Raw genomic sequence first — 20,693 nt, forward strand, 5'->3', positions numbered from 1 at the left:
ATCAAAATCGGTTCTAGTAAAAGATGAAGAATCGATAAGATTTGATGAAGAAGAAATAAAAAAACCTCTTTGAAGTTGGAAAATGGACAAATATATATAGTAAGTTGAAACCCAACTAATAGCCAATGCAACTTCCTAAACGGATGAAATAATTTCCCCGGATTTCGTTGAGAGGAGATGAACGGGTAAAATCTAATAAGGACTGAGCGAGTATGCGATTCCAGATGATCCCCCGCATGTCTATGCAGGCGGCCAGTTTAAAGTCCCCACGTTCCATTTTGGGATGAGGTTTTTGTGATGCCCCACACTTTGCATTAGTGGGGGGAGGAGGGGCTAACGGGGAGAAATCCAATTTACAACACGGCAGCGAGCGATGCAAAGTGGAGAACGTACAGAGAGGGGTAACCAATGGGTTTGAATAGTGTGTGGGTGATGATTTTAACGGCGATGACCTAGTAAGGGCTAATATGCGGTCACTTGTAGTTTATTACCCACACACGCATCAAAGGAAGGAAAAGAAAAAACGTTGGATTAATTAGTTATCGTGTATACACCCTACACCCTACACCCTGCCAGTGAGGTTTAAGTTATTTTTTTTAACATGATTGCTTTTTCTGTTTATTTTTATCATCAAACTGACCGACAGAAGTGTAAACTGATTGACTGACCGACACACACCTGCTGACTTACTGATAGAACAGCGCAACCACAGCGCCGTCCCACTCTCGCATTTTCATGTCTCACCAGCTCACTTGCTCTAACGAGGTCATTCCCCACGTCTTACATCTGTCCCCACGTTCGCCCATCCCCACGGTAGTCCCCACTTGGTCTCTTCGGCCATGATAATTTAGTTGTCTCAGTTGGTCCCCTTGGCTACAAACTTGGCTGGATGAAAGGCACCAGCGGCCACTGGCAGCAAGCTGGCTGATGTATGGGTTATGGTCTCGGCAGCAGTTTAGGGCCGGTGCATGGGGTCTGGTGCCCACCAGTGTGACCTCCTTTCTACCGTGACTAGTACTGTGGTCCTCTCTCTCTGACTGGCAGTCATTCCAAATTTGCCCCATGTGGGTGATTCCATTTTCCCAGCGATCCCTCTCAACTGCAAAAGAATCTGCACGGTTATCCACAAGCAGTAGGACAATCCGTCGATCTCCTGTACCATGCATGCCGCTAAAGCGGCGAGTTGCGACGGCGGGACCATTTTAACCGTTTGACTAGCCGGTGCCCCGCTTTGCATCGGGGAGATACACGCACCGTCCGGCCATGCCCCACACTGGCCACTAGCGCGGGGCACAGGGGTGAGGGATCCTGGTGCCTCCGGCGGCTGGGGCTCTGCCCCAGACCCCGTGGCTCCTCTCGCTACGCTCGAGTCGAGCGTTGGGGGACCCCTGAAAAATACTTCTGCGAAGCAGGAGCTACGGGGTCTGGGGCAGCGCCCCAGCTGCCGGAGGCAGGTCTAGACCCCCAGCAGCGAAAAAGAATCGGGTGCCAGTTGCCGACCGTTGGGCAGACCTGGTGCGGTCGGAAGAATCGTGCAGCGACCTAACGGGGACCAGCCATGGGCATGGAGCTGGCCCGGTATTGCTTGGCTGAGTGTGGCTAGTATAACAGCCAGCAGGGCCAAGAGAAGACAGCAAGCAACCGGTAACGGACAAACGCACGCTAGCAGCACGAATTTATCCAGTTCTTCCGGGTCTGGATTCCAGTGACAGGACAGGTTTTTCCTGGTTTTTCACAGCGACTCAGGTCCGTGAGCCGAGTCGGGAAACAGCCTGGTCAGGATATTTAGCTCGGGAATTTTAGCCCCAGAAAAATCTATCAGCACCAGTCAGTCGAATCAGTGAAAGAAAGAAAAACCCCTCCCGATGAGGACGGACCGCCCCAACCCACCACCGGTGTCCGCGAAGAGGGGGAGCGGGGGAGGGGATGAACGGGCGTTGAGATCGAGGCCCCACCTGCCACCAGTCACACCCACCAGTCACTAGCCACCAGTTACCAGCCATCAACCCGGTAACATTAGCCAATTCTTCCGCAGCAGTTTAGTGGGATTTAGGTTTGCTAGCTGACGGACGATTATGCCTGATAACCTGATCATCCGAGACCTCTGAGTATGCAATCGAGGCAGACAGTCAGGCCGGGATCAGCCCGCTGCTCACCACGCGCCTTGCGCTTAATTGCTGATAGCAGCGGCGTCAAGAATGAGTCGATCTGCCCCGAGACTGGTCACGGGTCGAACCCAGGGGCTGGCAGTCTCACCACGGGCACCACCGCCCAAACTACCCCTCCACCCCCTCCAACTTCCCCCTCCCCCTCGCAGCCACCCACTCACGTCCCGACTCGAACGAAGTGAGAGGAGCCACGGGGTCTGGGGCGAAGCCCCAGCCGCCGGAGGCACAGTCCCCACCCCCCGTTCCGCCTTCCAACCCCAGACCGATAAGGGGTGGACCCCTGGTAAGTGCCGTTCAAAAAGCGAGGAAGGGGGAAACATAGTGGAGCGCGGACTAGGAAGGGATATGCGGGTGGGTAATTTAGCCGTAGAAATGTGAGACCAAGGCGGGGTGGATATGCAAGTGCCCCGCAATGTAGCTCAGGAGGTCGACGCACCCCGGGATCAGTCATGTTGGCTGGCCATTGTTCAGTTGTTGGTATGTCGCCGGATAGAACTGGGGGTGGGTGGCCTGTCATGTATGATAGAAGTGCAGCGTTTGATAGTGGACATGCCTTTGTGTTTTTCCGGACTAGTGGGATGAGTGGTTCTGATTTTGGTGGTACTGACTATTTTTTAGTTGAACCGTTACAAGGGATCTAGGTTTGGCCGATCGGGCGGGGCGTCTCACCAGCAGTGTCTATTGTTAGCACATACACTATGGCCAAACAACTTTCCGCGCATTTTTTTAGGGGGTTGGAGTTGCTGCTGCTGCTGCCGCTGTTGCTGTTCAGGTCGCCGTGTTTCGCCGTGGCGAGTATCTTGTCCTATACGCGACATACGTGGGGTGTGTCTTGGATTGGCGGAGACAAAAGCTTTTGTACGCTGCTGTCTGACCAGCTCTCTGACTGATTGACCCTGACGACCCACCTGAATCGACAGCTCGCTCGCTCGCTCACTCGCCTGGTCATGGCACTTCGTCTCACGCACCTCCCCCCCTCCCCCTATCGCAGCAGCCTGTCAACCGGACTAATAGTGATAATCCCCGATAGTGGGGTCGGCCCCTCTCTCCCCCCTAGACCACCCCCCTTATCGGCCCCACACCTCCCATACCCCTCAATGCGTGGAAGTCCCCGAGATTTGGAGGTGCAGGTGGGTAAATAGGGGAAGAGGGTGTGCCTCCGGCGGCTGGGGCTTTGCCCCAGACCCCGCAGCTCCTCTCGCTGCGCTCGAGTCGACCGTCGACGGTCCCTGCCCCTCCTGAGAAGCAGGAGCAACGGGGTCTGGGGCAGCGCCCCAGCTGCCGGAGGCACCCCCCCTACCCCGCTATCTGCCAGTTAAACTGACATGCACTAGCGTATTGAGTGGGCTGCTGCGATGAGACATAATATTATTTCCAGGGTTCGTGAGGTTTAATCCCGGCTAATTGTCAGGCTGGGGTAAATACCCCGCCATGGAGTAGAAGCTGGTTTTTGCCGATATGACCGTTTAAACCCCGGGTGGGGATCTCGATGCTAGTGTGATCTCAACGCCATTAAATGGTATCTGGGGCGTGGCCCCGCACTTGTTAATTGGATCTGGATCTTCTGGATCTTGTGTCGATTGTCGATAGTCGTGCCAGTCTCTGTCTGTCACACCGCCATTATATATATATAATGAAACAGATCTCTTTTTGTCCATTTAGCGGCAGTTTAGACGTATCCATGTGGGGGTCGCGGCACCGGGTGGCATTCTCCGACCGTTGGATGGTGCACCCCATGTGGGGGTGAGGACAAACATGGGGGTATTTAAACAGACCTATATCGCCAGATGATGAGATTCTGGGTTTTTTATAGTATTTCGTAGCATTCGATAAAGACTCGGTAGCCGTTATAATGACTAGTCCAAAATACAATTGTCTTACCCAGGAACAAGTAGACCATTTCCTCGAGAAGGGGTATGTGGTGATCCATGATGCGTTCTCCAAAGAACATGCTGCCTGGATGTTGAAAGACGTCTGGGTGAGACTGGGTCTTGATCCCAATAATAGAGAGTCTTGGACTAAGCCGAGAATCCACATGCCTAAACAGCGGTCGATTCTCGTCAGCGAATTCGCTCCCAAGGCTTGGGATGCGATTAAAGATCTGTTAGGAGGTGATGAGAATATTGCCGATGCCGGTAAATACTGGAACGACAGTTTAATCGTGAATTTCGGAAGAGACCAGTTCGAGCCACATCTTGTGTCCGGAGATCCAAAGCAACTCGATAATTGGCACACCGACGGCAACTTTTTCCGTCATTTCTTGGATTCTCCTGAACAAGCTCTGTTGGTGATCCCCATTTTCTCCGACGAGATCAAACCTAAAGGAGGTGCCACATATATTGCACCTGACTCGATTCCCCACATTGCCAAACTATTGGACGACCATCCCGAGGGTCTATTACCTGGTAAGCCTTTTAACTATCCAGAACTGGTCAACAAATGTAATGAGTTCGTCGAGGTCACCGGTAAAGTAGGCGATGTCGTTCTCATGCACCCATTCATGATGCACTCAGCATCCCCCAACCAATTGCGCATTCCCCGATTCATTACCAACCCACCAGTGAGTCTGAAGACCCCTTTCCGTTTCGACAGACCCCTGGATCAACTCAACCTCGTTGAACAAAAGACACTCAAGTCGCTCGGAAAGTCGTCACCATACCACTTCAAACCCACTGCCGACCGAGTCATCTTCCCCAGCGAACAGCACGACATGTGGATCCGCATGCAAAACGAAGAAAAGCAGCGACTCAAGGACTACGGCACCCTCGAATCTTTCACCGCCATTGGCGTCAAGCCCTAAATGTCTCCCACCCCCAAGTACATAGTCTGCAGTCAATTGATGCTGCCTCTTACACGAACCGGGCCTGCCTCCGGCGGCTGGGGCGCTGCCCCAGACCCCGTTGTGCTCGCTTCGCGAGCTTTCGCACGGTCGGAGCCGTGGTTCTGGGGAGAATATCCCTGCCACGGGAGGAGAGAACGACTCTAACGCAGCGAGAGGAGCAGTGGGGTCTGGAGCAGCGCCCCGTGTTCGAACTGGGCCTGCCTCTGGCAGTTGGGGCGCTGCCCCATACCCCGTTGTGCTCGCTTCACGAGCTTTCGCATGGTCGGAGCCGTTGTTCTGGGGAGAATATCCCTGCCACGGGAGGAGAAAACGACTCGAGCGCAGCGAGAGGAGCAGTGGGGTCTGGGGCAACGCCCCAGCCGCCGGAGGCAGCCCCGACTCGAGCACAGCGACGGGAGCCGGAGGCAGCAGTCCATAATGTTGGGGGGCATAATCCTGGAAATGGCATAAATAACGACGAGGTTTGGCAGAAAGGAGTCGGTGGTGTGGCAATGTCAGACGAGAATGATAGCGGGTACGATATGTTTGAGCTGTCGTCGTGGCTCATGGTGCTGTCGACTCTGTCGGCCATAGCGACATTCGCGATTCTTATAGTTTATCTGCCGAAACTATGATGTCGCCTTTGGTCACTTTGACGGTCTTGCCAGACAGAATGAGGGTGTTGATTTTGTCGCCATCCAGTTCAACCTCGACGCCAATGACACTTCGGCGGCCGATTTCTACACCCTGGGTGACCTGGATGTTCTGGTTCTTACCAGTCGTCAAAGCAAGGTACGCGCCAAGTGCACTGTTGGCACTTCCAGTGGCAGGGTCTTCGAACTGGTCGAGAAGAATCATTCTCGCACGCACCGTGTGCTCGTCCTCAAGGACGTAATACAGCTGGCCAACAAAGCCCGAGTTCCATTCATGGTCTAGCAACGGAGCCAGATTCAACGGTGTTGACGACATCTTTACTCGAGACAGCACCTCGACCGAGGGCAGACGAATCAGGGCAAAACTCAATCCCTTGACAATAGAAAAGAGAGGGGCATTGCGCTCAGCTTCAGCAATGACAGGATCACTAGAGAATCCCACTGGATCCGGCAAATCCTTGGCAGTGGCCTTGTGAAAGTGCACATTATGGGGGATATGAGCCCTCACCACGCCATCAGACGACTTTTGGACTGGAATTGGGCCTGCTGGAGGAACGAGAGTGGCAGAAGAAGTGCCAGCAGTGACCAGGCCAATGACATGGTCTGCTGCTCCGATAGTGGGATGTCCAGCAAACGGCAATTCAGTGTCGGGAGTGAAAATACGCACCGGGTAGGTGTTGGCAGTCGAGGGAGGGTAGATATAGATAGTTTCAGAGTAATTAAACTCACGAGCAATTTGCTGAAGGTTGTCAGTTGAGAGGTCAGTATTCTCGCCAGCCAACTCGACAATTGCCAGCTGGTTACCCAGAAACCGGGTATCGCTGAATACGTCGACAGTAGTGAATGGAGCAGTAGTCATTATAGTATAATAGACGTCAGGAAAATTGTAATCGAATAACAAAAAACGAATGAGTAAAATCGAGCCACAACCCCTGGTTTAAATAGACTCGTGCTGCAGATATATTAAGGTTGATGAGCCATCAGCATATATGCACAACATCAAGCGAGTGATTAGGTTTGATGACAAACAATACATACCCGCCAAGCTGAGTCATATATCGCACAAGAACGATCTTTTATTACGGAAGAACCAAGATCCTTCGATAACCGAGACGAGATGTTTCCGAGGTCTAAGACCCTGTCCCACCACGTGGCTTCTTGAGCATTGAGCTTTGGGTCACCCCGCAAGTGGGGTGGTGGACTCAACAGGAAAATTCAGGGGAACCTCAAGGGGCAATTTCAGGGGGAGATTTCCGGACGAGGGGTAGTCCCGCGGGGTCATATGGTGGGGCAGTCCAGCGGGGCCACCCTGGCCCCACCGTATCTAGACAATAATTACTCTACTCCTACGTATTTACTTACTTTACGGCTTGTAATCTCAATACCCATAAGATCTACTAACATCTCAAACCCAATCCAGAGAACTGGACACCAACCAGCCACACAGAGATCCCAATGCTCGACTCGAGCGCAGCGAGAGGAGCCACGGGGTCTGGGGCGGAGCCCCAGCCGCCGGAGGCAGAGACCCCTCTCCCCGCAGCGGGACTTATCTTATCTTTTAGGATCTGCACCAGATATATGCAGCATGAGGAGACTGAAGATAGAGTCATCAGCAGGGTGATAAAATATCAGATCCGTCGAGCCATGACGAAATTCCGTGGTTGTATTGATATCCACAATGGCCAAGTCAAGCAGATTGTAGGAGGAACGCTGACCAGTGCGGAGTCGCAGTTGAAAACCAATTTTGTGGCGACCCAGCCCGCTGAGTATTTTGGAAGATTATACAGAAAAAATGAAGTCTATGGAACACATGTAATCAAACTCGGACCAGGATGTGATGAAGCTGCTGAGGAGGCATTGGCAGAATGGCCTGGTCAATTACAAGTTGGCGGAGGTATCACTGCCGAAAACGCTCAATCCTGGATACAAGAGAAAAAGGCGTCGAAAGTGATTGTCACGTCGTATCTATTTCCCGACGGAAAACTGTCGATACCACGACTGGAAAAACTGGTGTCATTAGTTGGAAAAGAGCATTTGGTGATTGATCTGAGCTGTCGCAAGAAAATCGTCGACGGCGAGCCCCGGTGGATCGTGGCCATGAACCGATGGCAGACCCTGACCGACACCGAGGTCAATAAATCGACTCTGGACGAGCTATCGCGCTACTGCAGCGAGTTTCTAATCCATGCTGCTGATGTCGAAGGACTGTGTCGAGGAATAGACGAAGACCTTGTAGCAGCTCTCGGCAACTGGGTCACAATCCCCACAGTCTACGCAGGAGGAGCCAAATCGCTCAACGACCTCGAGCTGGTCGCCAAACTCAGCCACGGCAAAGTCGACCTGACATTCGGCAGCGCGCTCGACATCTTCGGCGGTGACAAAGTCGCCTTCTCCTCGTGTGTGGCCTGGAACCAGTCACAGTCACAGTAGCTGCCTCCGGCGGCTGGGGCTCTGCCCCAGACCCCGTAGCTCCTGCTTCGCAGGAGATTGCTGGGACCGTCGACGGAACGACTCGAGCGGAGCGAGAGGAGCAACGGGGTCTGGGGCGCAGCCCCAGCCGCCGGAGGCATCGTCTCCACCACAAGCATCAACAAAAATATATATATATTACAAGATTAGAACCATTGGTTGCCGTCCATGCGGGGCGAGCCGTAATTGCCCATGTTGGTTGTAGCACCGCCGTAATCGGTGGCTCCGCCGTGACGGCCGGTCGCTCCGCCTCCGAGGTCCATGCCAGGACCACGGCCATCGAGTTTGTCGACAGCAAGCACGATTTCGGCCAGTTTATTTTGCAGCACGCGAATCCCGCGCTCGACTACTTCGTTGGGTTTCAGCGAACCCACCGTTTCAACAGTGTAGTAGAATTTATCGGGTTTGGCGGTGTAATCAAAAGGTTCGTTTTCTTTAGGTGGCTCTTCCCAGTCGGCGTTCTTGCTTTTGGGCCATTCTTCTTCAATGCTCTCTTCGTACCAATAGTCCGTGTGATGCAGTTTGTTCCATGGGTCGTATTCGAATCCCACAGCCGCCACTGGCGACCATTTGGCATGTTCTTTGGCAATACCTTTTTTGGCTATACATTTCAGTCTCAGTTCTTGGTGCTTTCTAAGCTTACAAATCAGTACTCCCTTTTTAGCAGGGTCACTGAACACCGGCTGGCCTATACTCTCGTCTCGGCGACCGTCTTTTGGCAAATGCACCACCAGATCTCGTGTATATATCTCCATAGTAGCATCTCCTGTACAGCGCGCGTCCAACGATAGTTCTACTGAACAGTTGTCGCAGTACTGGTCGCATGTACAGTCCCGTGTATATTCAAGGTCGTCAACTCGAGTAGAGTCCAGTGGAATCAGTCCTAATCGATGGGCAATAAACTCGTCGGCCAGCACCGACGTGTTGATATCAATTTCTACCAGATCAATCGCTATAGTAGGAATCTCAGCAATAATCGTTCGTCGCACCGAGTTCGCTAGTCTGTGAAAGGCGTTAGTTTCTGCGGTGGGTTCTGCCTCCGGCGGCTGGGGCTCTGCCCCAGACCCCTTGGCTCCTCTCGCTGCGCTCGAGTCGGGCGTGGGGGTGCCAGTAATTTGGGTTTTTTGGACTGGTATTCCAGAACTTACGCTAAATCGACATCTGATACAACAAAGTCTACTTCATCTTTTTGCACTTTCCGCACCGTCACTTTTGGTCCTTGATCTTGATCCATCTCTCTCTTGCCCTTTCTCTGATGTTCTTGTTATGTGCTATTTTTTTCTCTATTGACCTCAGAGTTTCGCCTGTTGGTTTTTGAAAAATTACCTTCCGTCTGATGGTGGAGATGACAATTGCAAATCCTACTTCACCACTTCCATCACTTCGATTCTTGTATCTTGCGCGTCGCGGCTATCTGTTACCCGGCATGTATCCCCTCGACCAGCCCTTACAACTACCCTCTTTAATTTACCTCAAAATGTCTCTCTCTCTCATTCCATTTACTTATCTCATTACTTAAAGACAATCATAGAACCAAAACTCCTTGAAACTTTTCGAAAACTGCCATACCTTCACTCTCTAGATTCAACTTCACGTGACTTTTATAACCCACTGAGCAAGTCAAAATCACGTGATATTTAAACTACATCTTCGTGAAGCGGATCTTCGTCATGTTCATATTCATCATTGAGCAATGTCCAGTTCTAACTCTGATTCTGATGGCCAAGACGGCCTATCGCAACAGCGACGACCTCGATTACTGAAATCTAAACGCACCAATCCACCACTGCCCCCATTGCCAGATCTCCGGTTCGAAAACTCGTACCGCAAGTCAATTGCACCTGCCAATGGCTCCTGGTTCTGGATCTTAGTTCTTACAGTTCGTGACCAGCTGCTCTTCCCACTGGCCCAGGGTTTCCTGTGGAACGTTTTACTGGTCGGAGCACGATCCTGGCGCATCAGTGCATCGCAAAATGGCAACAACTGGGGATGTAAGTAGACAACGACCCTGCCTTCCGGGCCCCACTAACCTTCAGTATCTGTCCGCAACTGGTGGTACAGTCTCACCAGCCAGCTGAAAGATCAGTCCTACGAATCGTAGTCCGGTTCCTGTATATATCTCACTTATTATTTATTGTTATTGATTGACCTGACCGCCTGCCTCCGGCGGCTGGGGCTCTGCCCCAGACCCCGTGGCTCCTCTCGCTGCGCTCGAGTCGGGCGTCAACGACCCCAACAAGAACTTGCAGTCCCAGTGAACTGGACCCCCCGACGCTCGACTCGAGCGCAGCGAGAGGAGCCACGGGGTCTGGGGCAGAGCCCCAGCCGCCGGAGGCAGGCGGTCAGGTCTAAGGGCAGTGGATGCGAAAATAAATAAATTGAAACAGCAGCAAAGCTGTAGCTAATATATAGACGTGACTATTTCATGGCATTAAAGGTCATAGCATTGGCACAGGGTGCGTGCACATTCGTTAGTTTTTGAGAGACAGTGGAACAATGAGAAAGAGGGGTTTAGCTAAAGTTGTTGCTATTATTGTTGTTGTTGTTGAAACCACCGCGACCGCCTCTCCAGTTCCCGTTTCCTCTGCCTCTGTGACCACCTCTACCACGGCCTCTGCCGCCTCGTCCACCACGCCAGTTTCCGTGGTTCGACTCGGCTTGGCCAAAGGTTTCCATGTTGAGCTGGCGTTCCTCGCCCCTTCTCTGGTAAGCAGTTTTGTTGTCCGAACTGCCCTCGATTTGCTCTTTGGTAGTTGACGAAATATTGTCAAAAAAGGAGCTCTTTTTGTCGTAGAATCCCTCTGCTGGGGCCTTGGGAATCACAGACTCTTCTTTGGTGATGTCTTCTTTCGAGAACTTGGCGTTGGACGCGTCAAAGTTGAATTCTGGCAACACCACCTTGGGTTTCTGACCCTGTCCGTTACGGTTATTGTGTTTGGGTCGGCTGCTGGCACCAGAATCGCCACGTCCTGCGTGGGTTCCTTGCACACTAGCATCACCACCGTTATTGCTAGACACAGAAGGAGCTGTTGCAGCGGCAGGAACAGAGTTACTGGCAGCTGGAGTCTGGGTTGAGACAGCTGGAACTGCTGGCACAGCAGAAGCTGTCTCTGTGGCCTGTTGTGGAACTGCTGGTACCGATGGCACTCCCTGGTTCACAGGAGCTGTTGCAGGAGCTGGCACTGATGCTACTGATGAAGTGGCAGCAGCAGGTTGTTGAGGTACAGTTCCTGATGAGGCATAATTAGGATATCCAGGAGTAACACTAGGCTGTTGACCAGCGTAATTGTTGGCTGACTATGCAAAATACGTTAGTATCGCAACAGAGTGTGAAAAGATAACTTCAGTCCTCGAGATGAGGACGAAATTTGTTACAAACGAACAGCAAACTCAAATCATTTTCTATTGATCAGAAGGAAGGCAACGGAAAATATCCGCACGGTTTTGCGCCTCAGCAGAAATGATTTACATCCGAAAATTTTTCATCATAAAGAAAATGATCCTAAGCGCGTTTCGTACTGGCCAACTGACTAGCCGGCTCTTGAGAAAAACTTACCTGAATAATAGCAGGGTCCTGGAATGTTTGCACTGGAGGAGGTGGAGGTGCAGTGTCAGCAATTTTCAAGTCCTTGACATCGGATCCACGAAATACAATGAATTCATAGACACCTTGTGAAGGAGGAACCTCATCCTTGCCTCCACGACGGCCTTCGGTACCGTAAGAACGAACGTTTCTCAATGAAACAGTCGACTGTTCGGAATTGATCTCATGCAGGGTACCAACATATCTTTACCATTTGTTAGAATTTGGGACCAGATCGCGTAAATCGTGTAGGAGCACTTACTTGATATCACTGTTGGAGACCAGAGAAATAGTCTTGCCGATGTATTGAGACATGGCAATGCGTAGTTATGTGGTTTTACAATCGCGGTCGAGATCCTGCTGAGTTCCAGCCCGCGAATAAAGAAACGAAGAAGAAGAAAAACAAGAAAAAAACAAGAAAACCAGCAAAAATGCGAGAATTTAAATGTTTCAAAAAAAAGCAAAAGAACAGAAAAGAAATCGTCCAGCGAATAAGACGCCGCGAATCTTAACGAAAACCTGCAGCCTAAACGCACCACCGTTTTGTTGGTTATGCTTCTCACCCAAGTCACCTACCACTCTAACATGACTTATATGAGACCAAATATACATACTCATAGTAGGTCTTTTTGGTGGCTGGGGCTGGGGCGCTGTCTCAGACGCCGTTGCGCTGGCTTCGCCAGCGAGCGTGGGTTACGGGCAGGTGAAAAATAAGTTAGATCAGCTCCAGCCGATAGCACAAAACGGTGAAAACGCTCGCGAAGCGAGCACAACGGGGTCTGGGGCAGCGCCCCAGCCGCCGGAGGCAAGTCCGACAAAAAAAAGAGGAGTCAGTAGCGACTCAATGCGAATTCTGCGGATCGAACGCAGGACCTCCAGATATCAAAGACCGAAGTTGTGAATCTTCAGTCTGGCGCTCTCCCAACTGAGCTAAATCCGCTTTCTGCCCTGGCTCGCCCCAAGTGCGCAAGTGAATATATGGCCATTTGGTGTTGACGAAGTGTCCAGTTCACACGAGGAATGGCTCGATCTGGTCGACAAGACGGTGAAACAGGGGGATACTAGAATAGAATTAAGAATATCATCATGCAATGAGGTTGTTCTGTCAATAGCGTCTTCTCTCTACTGCATGAGATATAACCAGCCGCCGAGTTAAATGCCAAGTTAACGAGATTAATATACCTCATCAGGATCCATCCCATCATCTTTATAAATTAACTTTGTTGAAGCTAGTACAACACCAGCATTTTGTAATGCAAAACGATATAGCTTTATAGTATTTTGCAGTAGTAGATGTGATCCTATGTCGATATGTTACAAGTTAAATCGAGCACCAGTTCAGTCACTTTTAGTATGGATTTCTAACCAGCATATGCAGTATGATTTAGCACAATTGGGTAATTGGGTTTGTTCAAAAATCTTGAGAATTATCCAGTTGTTTTTGAGAACTGAGGTCTCTGGGTAACAGCCTACATGTTCCAGAAATGATACCCCATCCTGCTGAATGTCTTGCCAACCTCCAAAGTACAATAAATCCATTGAATCCCCAAATCAGAGAGAAAAAAAGAGAATTTCTTTGACTTTTATTATTATTTCTGTGGCCAGAAAATCTTGTCCGGTATCTGTGTTCATATGTTCTTGATCAACCTCGTAAGAGCTGATTTGGGAACAACCTACCCCTGAGGGATCGGCCGAAAAACGCAGATCATCCCGGTATTAGCGTGGAAATCAATTCATTTACCCCAGTCAAATTTGACTTCCCATTGATCAAATCTGTTGAACATAGATCCAATGATTGCTATCAACACACAATTGCAAAATGAAAGACTAACTATTTTACAATGGTTTCTCAGGATCCATAAAATTGGCTTAGAAAATGCACAAACCCCGATATATGAATGACGTGGTATCGGGATGTCGATCTCAGCATGCAACCTTAAACTTCACTGAATGTGCCATTCAAAAATAAATAATACCAATTGCAACAGCTCCCTTGAGCAAAATAACCACTTCCCCATCTACCGAAACTAACCTGCTCCCCATGCCCGACTCGAGCGAAGCGAGAGGACCCGTGGGGTCTGGGGCGCAGCCCCAGCCGCCGGAGGCAACCTCCCTACCATGTGTATGAGCTTTCAATGAGTCTGAAAATTTCTTATATAGCATTGTATTTTATCCCTACCAGGTGAGAAATAAGCACATGATGAATTCAGGCTGCGAATCTATACCCATGGTTTTTGCCTCTGATTTCTGTCTGGGAAGAGATGAGACAAGTATACTCAGGATGCTGTTCGATACAAACCATAAAACTGTAAGCCCGTGATCAAACTACAAGTGATACTCCGAGCAATTATTCATCTTGTCGAGGAATTAGATTGAAATTCAGCTCTTTGAACACCATCATCCTTTCAAAAAAGTTGAGAATATAGCTGACATTTAGGACTAACATGAAATCAAACCTAACCCACTGAAATATATGACGACTCCAGCTTCACGAACTTCACAGACTTTGATAGCAGACAGGCCAGAATCAAAAATGACCTCAATCACACCACTCAAGGCAACAGATCTGTTATCACTGAATTCCATAAACTTGGATGTTCTGACTGAAAATTATCATCTGGGGTTCTACCTCCAATACCTCAGCGACTGGCCAGCCATGTTCTTCAAATCGACGAATCCTGCGGATAGATGTACTGGATACATGATGGGAAAATCAGAAGGACGTGGATTAGAATGGCACAGTCATATCACGGCAGTCACAGTCGACTGTGATTATCGACGACTGGGAATTGCTAAAGATCTTGTAGATCATCTAGTAACATGTTCGGAAGAGAGCACTCAAGACTGCTACTTCATGGACTTGTACGTGCGGGCGACAAATCGATTGGCTATTGATATGTACAAAAAGTTTGGTTTTTCTGTCTTCCGACGAGTAGTCGCATATTATTCTATGGGAGAACCATCAGATGATGGTGAAGATGCATTTGGTAAGTACCATCAGTAAATGTCCAACGACATAGTGAACAAAAGACATTATAGCCATCATCATATACTAACTCACTTTGCAGACATGAGAAAGCCGTTGAAACGAGATCCCAATAACACATCTCTCGTAAAGTCAGCGCATACGGACGAGAGTCCACACTACGTGTATAAATATAACGCTGAAGCGCTCCGGTAGATATCTAAACAAAAACTGCATTGATATTTATTGAAATCTGTGTTGAAATCTGTATTGACAAAATGACGAGTATTTGGTCACCAGGCTCAGCTCCAGATCCCGATGCAAGCTTTCTCGAAATGAGAACCAACCCAAGTTAAAGCTACATTTAGGTCTGAAGTACTCGACTCGAGTTAAGCAAGAGGAGCTGAACCGCCTGGGCCAGACTGGTCAGATGCCTCCTACAACCGAGGAGCACCTCATCAAACTCATTGTAGTCCGTTTCAAAACCTGTATTACGAGGTACAACACAGAATACAGACTAGACACGATCAGACTAATAAAACGAACGATTCGTTCTAAAAACTGATAGAAAGCAATAAGAGAAATGTGTGCATCTGAAATGGACCATGGTATTCACAGAGTAAGAGAATACCAAGGTGAGTAATTTGCAAGTCAATCTTGTTTGCACCAAAATAGGAACACGACAGGGAGTAAGTCTTGCACCAGAGTGTTGGCAAACGGGATCATCTATATAAGTCTACATACAATGGAAAGGGGAACAGATTTTTGAATTTTTTTTTCATTTAGCCCATTTCATGCCTAGCTAGAACAAAAACATAAAACAATATTACAATTCTTCAATTTTTTTAAACCTTGATAATTCATTTCCTTTACTCGGAAGGAACATCAAGCTCACCGGCGTCAATGGCGTCAATGGCAACATGAGCAGGCTTACCGTCGACTCTGCAGCCGATGGATTGAGCAGTACCCAAAACCTCCTTGACAGTACCAGACAACTCCTTGGCAAAGGACTTGGATCTCATCTCACGGGCAATGTTGATGATCTCATCGAAGGCAATGCTACCGTTGTGCTTGACGTTCTTCTCCTTCTTTCTGTCTCTTGGGGGTTCCTTAAGAGCAGTGATGAGGAGAGAAGAGGCAGAGGGAACAACCGAGACAGCGGCTTGACGGTTTTGGATGGTCAATTGAACAGTGACACGGATACCCTTGAAGTTCTTGGTGGCCTTGGCGATATCTTCACCGACCTTCTTGGGGGAGAGACCAAGAGGACCGATCTTGGGGGCAAGAGTGGCAGAAGCACCAACTTCACCACCGACAGCACGGAGGAAGAGGATTTTAACTTCGTTGGGGTCGATCTAAATTGATGTTAGTAAATGGGCTTCGAGAGGATGATTCTGATTTGGGGAGTTAAGGCAGTAATCGATAAAGAAACTTTAACTTTGCAAGAGGTGTTGAAAAAGTTATAAGAAAACTTCTGGCGCTAAAATATGTTGCTAGAGAATACAATAATCAACTTATGAACTGATGGTTGTTATTGCTGTGTTGAAGTCATGCCCATCATAAGTCGACGAAAGTCAGCTCGAAACTGAAGCACTGACAAACATCTTCCCAGTACTGATGAAAACACGAGCTCGAATCTTAAGAAAGTTCTCAACTCATCAAGCAGTCGGATTTACTTGGTCTGATAAATATTTTGCTGGATAGTTTCATGTCTTGTTGAATTTCTATCGAAGTCGGAAGTTCTTTGAACTCGAGAGCAATAAAGTACAGATTCTGATTTCCATTCCGATTCTCTAAAAAGTTCAAAGCTGCTTTGGAATCACTGCCATTCACTCCTCATCATCGACTTAACACTACGAACCTTTGGTGGCATTTTGAATAATTAATAAGTTAGTGTTGGATGCTTGTTCGAAACGAAAAGATAATCGCTACTGAAATTTAGCAGTATCTCCTGCGTGAGCCTAGCCATGCACGAGTCAGTCTGTTTCGACAATGTTTGGTCTCAACAACCTGTGTGTACATGTCAGAACAACATGTGTGACTTTTTATGTCCTAAATAGGAAATTCAAAGAAATTCATTTGAAAAGTGCATTTCCGCGACCCTGATCTGCGTCTCACTGCAGATGGTATTCCCAGCACCGAGAACCTCAGCGAAATCCTAGCAATCTCCTGCGAAGCAGGAGCAACGGGGTCTGGGGCAGCGCCCCAGCCGCCGGAGGCACCACCGCCACGCGTTTATATCTAATTATTCATTTATATTAATCATATACTAGTATGTGGAACCCGCGTTTGTTTTACAAGTGGAGAGTGATGAAGGGGACCTCGACGTCCTCACCCTCGCTGTCGTCAGCGACGATTTCGAAGATCATCGTTTCAGTGTGAGGAGGGATGGGTTTCTTGCTGACTTGTTCGACGAGATCACGCAGCTTGAGTCCGAGACGTTCCTTCTTCTTGCTTGCGGGATGGAAACTAGCGTACAGTAGAGTGGTTCCGGTCGAGAGCATGTTGATTTCAAGACCTTCTTCAGTCTTGAAATGTTCAATAAGCTCCTTAAGAGTGATGTCTTTATTGTGGACGTCGAAACGACCCCAGATCTTGTCAATCTCCTTGTCGTTGTACTTGATCTTGGCAGAAGCAATTGGTTCAGAGAATCCAAAGAAAGGAAGGGCCAGGTTGATGAATCCGTTCTTAAAATCTTCAATAGTCTTGTTCTCACCATCGACAACCTTGGTAAGCTCCAAACAAACAAGACCTGTGACAAGTGAAGTAGTAGTTGCAATAGCGGGAATGATACGGCCGGCAATAAACTTGGTCTTGGATTTGTCAGCAGGGTCGATGCCATAGTTCAAGGCACGCAAATTAGATCCGGCAGTGATGAAATCAATGTGGTAGTTGGTATCATCATCCTTCTCAAACTCAACGGGAATGAGTCTGAATCCGGCTAAGGAAGCTGGTGGTGGCAGGCTTTGAGCGAGCTTCTGAATTTCGTCTTGATCATCGCCAAGATTAGCCTCGGGGACTGGGTCGTTATCGTTGGCTTGGATAGACACACCAGAGCGAGGCTTGAATTCAGGAACACTGATGGTTTGCAAAACTCTAGTGTATTCTTCACGAGTACTGACATCACTCTTTAGACCATAGTTGAAAGCGTGAAGATTGGCACCAGCAACAATGAAGTTGAAGTGGTCTTCGTTATTGATATCAAACTTGAGAGGAGTTGGTGCACGCTTAGGTCCGCTCCAGAATGGAGTGCCGGTTGAAGTCACTGCATCTTTAGGGAAGTTGTAAAGAAGCTGTTGGATATCATTATTGAACTTCTTCTCGAATTCTAATCTGGCCCATGCGATACACTGTTCAAAAGTGAGTGGTCTATCGGAGACCAAGAACGAGTAAATGGTCTCTAAAATGGTCTTTTGATCACCAGACTGTTTGAGATGGCTCTCAACGAAGTTCGGTTGGCTAAGATACAAGTTGACATTCTCAGCAGAGTCGACAAAGTATCCTTGGAACAAACTCTTGGCCCAAGCAATAGTGTGGTCGATCTTGTTGGGGAAACTTCTCAATGTACACAATGGGATACTCTTCTCAGGAGGATCTTGAGAAGAAGAGTATGATTCGGTCAAGTCGGGATACACCACTTGCACATTACCTTTAGTGCCCAAAGTACCAGACTCAAGCAAAGGCTTGCGGAAGAAAACACATCGTCTATCGACATATGTACGAGCATCGACATTATCAAGAGCATTAGTAACGAAATCGAGCGAGTTCCAGAACTTGTCATTAAAGATATCTTCGGTTTCAGGACCGACCTTGTCACTTCTTGCCTCAATCTTACCCTTCAAGTCAGGGTTTATCTTGACTACAGCAGCTGCAGCAACCGACGACTTTTGCTTACCAACATCACTAGGACGGAACAAGAATTGTCGATTAAGATTACTCTTTTCAATTGAGTCATTATCAGTTACGATAATTCGTCCTTCAGGACCAGAACCAACTCCCAATAAAGCCCAGTTCTTCAACATTTCACAGCCAATAGCACCTGAACCAACTAAAAACACCTTCAAATTACGCAGCTTCTCGACAAACTTCTTACCAAATATAGCAACATTACCGTCGTATCGAGATCCAGAGGGTGCAGCGTCTTCTTCAGTGATTTCCTCCTTCGATGGCAAACTCTCAAGTGAGTCGAAGTAACTGAATTGACGCACTGGCACAAACTTACCGGAACAAGCTTTAAGCACTTCTTGAGCAACCAACCCACCAAAAACAGCGGCCAAAGGTGCGTAATCACCTCGCGATTGGAAACTCAACTTGCGGATCAAATCCTCATCAATCGCCGTCTCACCCAACACTTCGGGATATTGAGCAGCAACGCTCTTGGCTAGATGAGCCACCTGGTTAGCATCTTCCTTGTTATATGGTCTAGGGAGCTCACCACCATGTTGGTTGGCAAATCCATGAAGTGCCAAAAAACCAATGTGCAATTGAGCAGGTCGATCAAACTTGGCGAAATCGGTAACCAAGTACTCTGGCTTGGCTAGTTGATCAGCCAGTGACTGGAAACTCAATTCCAAAGGTTTCTTGACTTGAGTGAAAATACCTCCCTTGACATAAGATCCCAAGCCCGAAACATCGCCAATGTTAAATGTATATGGACCGGTTACCTTAACTTCTCTGGGTTGGCCATCATTGAGTGCTTCTAGGCCTTCAACTTCAGTAAACTTGACCCAGTCGCCATCTTCTAGCCCATGACGAGTCTCATCTAATGCAGCTACAGTTCCATCAGGCTCAATGGCAGAGATGATACCCGATTGAGGCTCTTCTCCGGTGGGATCGAACACCTGAAACTTGTCGCCGAAATCAACAAATACTGATCCGAATAATCCACGAATATCAGTGGAAATGAAATTGATGTTGTTGGCATGTGTAAAGCTGTTGATTTTCACTTGGGTCTCGATATCTGTGTTTGTCAATACCACCACCTGGAATTTAGCTAGCACATCCTCAGTCAATTCTCCATCCACAACTGAAACGGGTACATATTGATTGAGTTCGCTGAGTCGAGGAGCTGTCAGCTCAGCACGGCTCTTGCCACTGCCAACATCACTCTCGTATAAAAAGAACTGACTCGACAAATCTTCAATCTTCACTGCACCTGGATCGTACAAGGCAATACTCTTGACACCTGCCAAAGTCACATTCTTGGCAATTTCTGCACCCAATCCCTTCAATCCCACAATTAACACATTCGACTGAGCCATTCTCTTCATGGCATCTCTACCAAGCACATACAATTGACGAGAATACAGTCCCTCGTCAATCTCACCGCTGGGCGCCTCGGCGTCCACATTCATTCTATCTTCTGTCTGAAATAGTTAGATTTGGTTGTCCTTGTGCCTCCGGCGCCTGGGGCGCTGCCCCAGACCCCGTAGTGCTTGCTTCGCAAGCATTTGATTCGGAGTCAGCGAAGCTAGCGAGGTCTGGGGTGAATTGATGAAGATGACCCCGGTTTCTACAATGGAGTTATTTGACACCGCCATCAAATTCTGAAACCCAAATCTTATACCACCAGCATGTTCCATTTTCTCCTCATTGCACTTACCGCACTCATTGTGTTCAAGTCCAGCACTATCTCAATTGTCTAGTTGTCTACACCTTCACAAGAACGAAGTCAATGGAAACAAGTGTCGTTGCTTGTTGACATAATGTCGATGCTTATGCAACTTCCGCAGCCTTGCCACTTGCACCAAGAGTGCGGCTCTTGCGGCTCGATTGTGTGATTACCAATCGCCCGCGGAGTCTGGCCAAGTGGTCTCAAATGAGCACATTTTCGGGAAACGAACTCCAATAGAAACTCGCTTTTCAGAATTCGGATACTTATGAGTGATCTGTTTGCTCTTGGATGTAGAGATTGAAATTTGCCGCCGCTAGCAGACTGAAGTTGCTTCAACCGCTGCAGCACAGGCCGCCAGATACTCCTTTAAAGTAACCTAACTTTTACAATGTTATATTTTAAGCCTTATACTACACTTGA

At 48.6% G+C, this 20,693-nt stretch overlaps 8 protein-coding genes and 1 non-coding gene across 9 annotated transcripts; 4 read left to right on the forward strand and 5 right to left on the reverse strand.

The window, feature by feature from the left end:
• Positions 1–4,020: 4,020 nt before the first annotated feature.
• On the forward strand, positions 4,021–4,968 carry AWJ20_2184 (uncharacterized protein; the record flags this gene model as incomplete). The annotated part of the gene is made up of 1 exon (XM_018879114.1): positions 4,021–4,968. The coding sequence occupies one exon, from the start codon at positions 4,021–4,023 to the stop codon at positions 4,966–4,968; it is 948 nt and encodes a 315-aa protein (XP_018737061.1).
• Positions 4,969–5,598: 630 nt separating this feature from the next.
• Positions 5,599–6,501, reverse strand: YHI9 (Yhi9p; the record flags this gene model as incomplete). The annotated part of the gene is made up of 1 exon (XM_018879115.1): positions 5,599–6,501. One exon carries the CDS (start codon positions 6,499–6,501, stop codon positions 5,599–5,601), a length of 903 nt encoding a protein of 300 aa, XP_018737062.1.
• Positions 6,502–7,097: 596 nt separating this feature from the next.
• On the forward strand, positions 7,098–8,072 carry HIS6 (imidazole-4-carboxamide isomerase HIS6; the record flags this gene model as incomplete). Its single annotated transcript, XM_018879116.1, has 1 exon — positions 7,098–8,072. The coding sequence occupies one exon, from the start codon at positions 7,098–7,100 to the stop codon at positions 8,070–8,072; it is 975 nt and encodes a 324-aa protein (XP_018737063.1).
• Positions 8,073–8,257: 185 nt separating this feature from the next.
• On the reverse strand, positions 8,258–8,866 carry RPB3 (DNA-directed RNA polymerase II core subunit RPB3; the record flags this gene model as incomplete). Its single annotated transcript, XM_018879117.1, has 1 exon — positions 8,258–8,866. The coding sequence occupies one exon, from the start codon at positions 8,864–8,866 to the stop codon at positions 8,258–8,260; it is 609 nt and encodes a 202-aa protein (XP_018737064.1).
• Positions 8,867–10,622: 1,756 nt separating this feature from the next.
• Positions 10,623–12,312, reverse strand: AWJ20_2188 (uncharacterized protein; the record flags this gene model as incomplete). The annotated part of the gene is made up of 2 exons (XM_018879118.1): positions 10,623–11,408; positions 12,271–12,312. 2 exons carry the CDS (start codon positions 12,310–12,312, stop codon positions 10,623–10,625), a joined length of 828 nt encoding a protein of 275 aa, XP_018737065.1.
• Positions 12,313–12,539: 227 nt separating this feature from the next.
• On the reverse strand, positions 12,540–12,634 carry AWJ20_2189 (the record flags this gene model as incomplete). Its single annotated transcript has 1 exon — positions 12,540–12,634. It is a non-coding gene; the product is annotated as a tRNA-Phe (tRNA).
• Positions 12,635–14,167: 1,533 nt separating this feature from the next.
• On the forward strand, positions 14,168–14,698 carry NAT3 (Nat3p; the record flags this gene model as incomplete). The annotated part of the gene is made up of 1 exon (XM_018879120.1): positions 14,168–14,698. The coding sequence occupies one exon, from the start codon at positions 14,168–14,170 to the stop codon at positions 14,696–14,698; it is 531 nt and encodes a 176-aa protein (XP_018737066.1).
• Positions 14,699–15,579: 881 nt separating this feature from the next.
• Positions 15,580–16,023, forward strand: AWJ20_2191 (60S ribosomal protein L12; the record flags this gene model as incomplete). The annotated part of the gene is made up of 1 exon (XM_018879121.1): positions 15,580–16,023. The coding sequence occupies one exon, from the start codon at positions 15,580–15,582 to the stop codon at positions 16,021–16,023; it is 444 nt and encodes a 147-aa protein (XP_018737067.1).
• Positions 16,024–16,953: 930 nt separating this feature from the next.
• On the reverse strand, positions 16,954–20,013 carry UBA1 (E1 ubiquitin-activating protein UBA1; the record flags this gene model as incomplete). The annotated part of the gene is made up of 1 exon (XM_018879122.1): positions 16,954–20,013. One exon carries the CDS (start codon positions 20,011–20,013, stop codon positions 16,954–16,956), a length of 3,060 nt encoding a protein of 1,019 aa, XP_018737068.1.
• Between the last annotated feature and the right edge of the window lie 680 nt (positions 20,014–20,693).

Source organism: Sugiyamaella lignohabitans, chromosome B (genome assembly GCF_001640025.1).
Source record: "Sugiyamaella lignohabitans strain CBS 10342 chromosome B, complete sequence".
Lineage (NCBI taxonomy): Eukaryota > Fungi > Ascomycota > Dipodascomycetes > Dipodascales > Trichomonascaceae > Sugiyamaella > Sugiyamaella lignohabitans.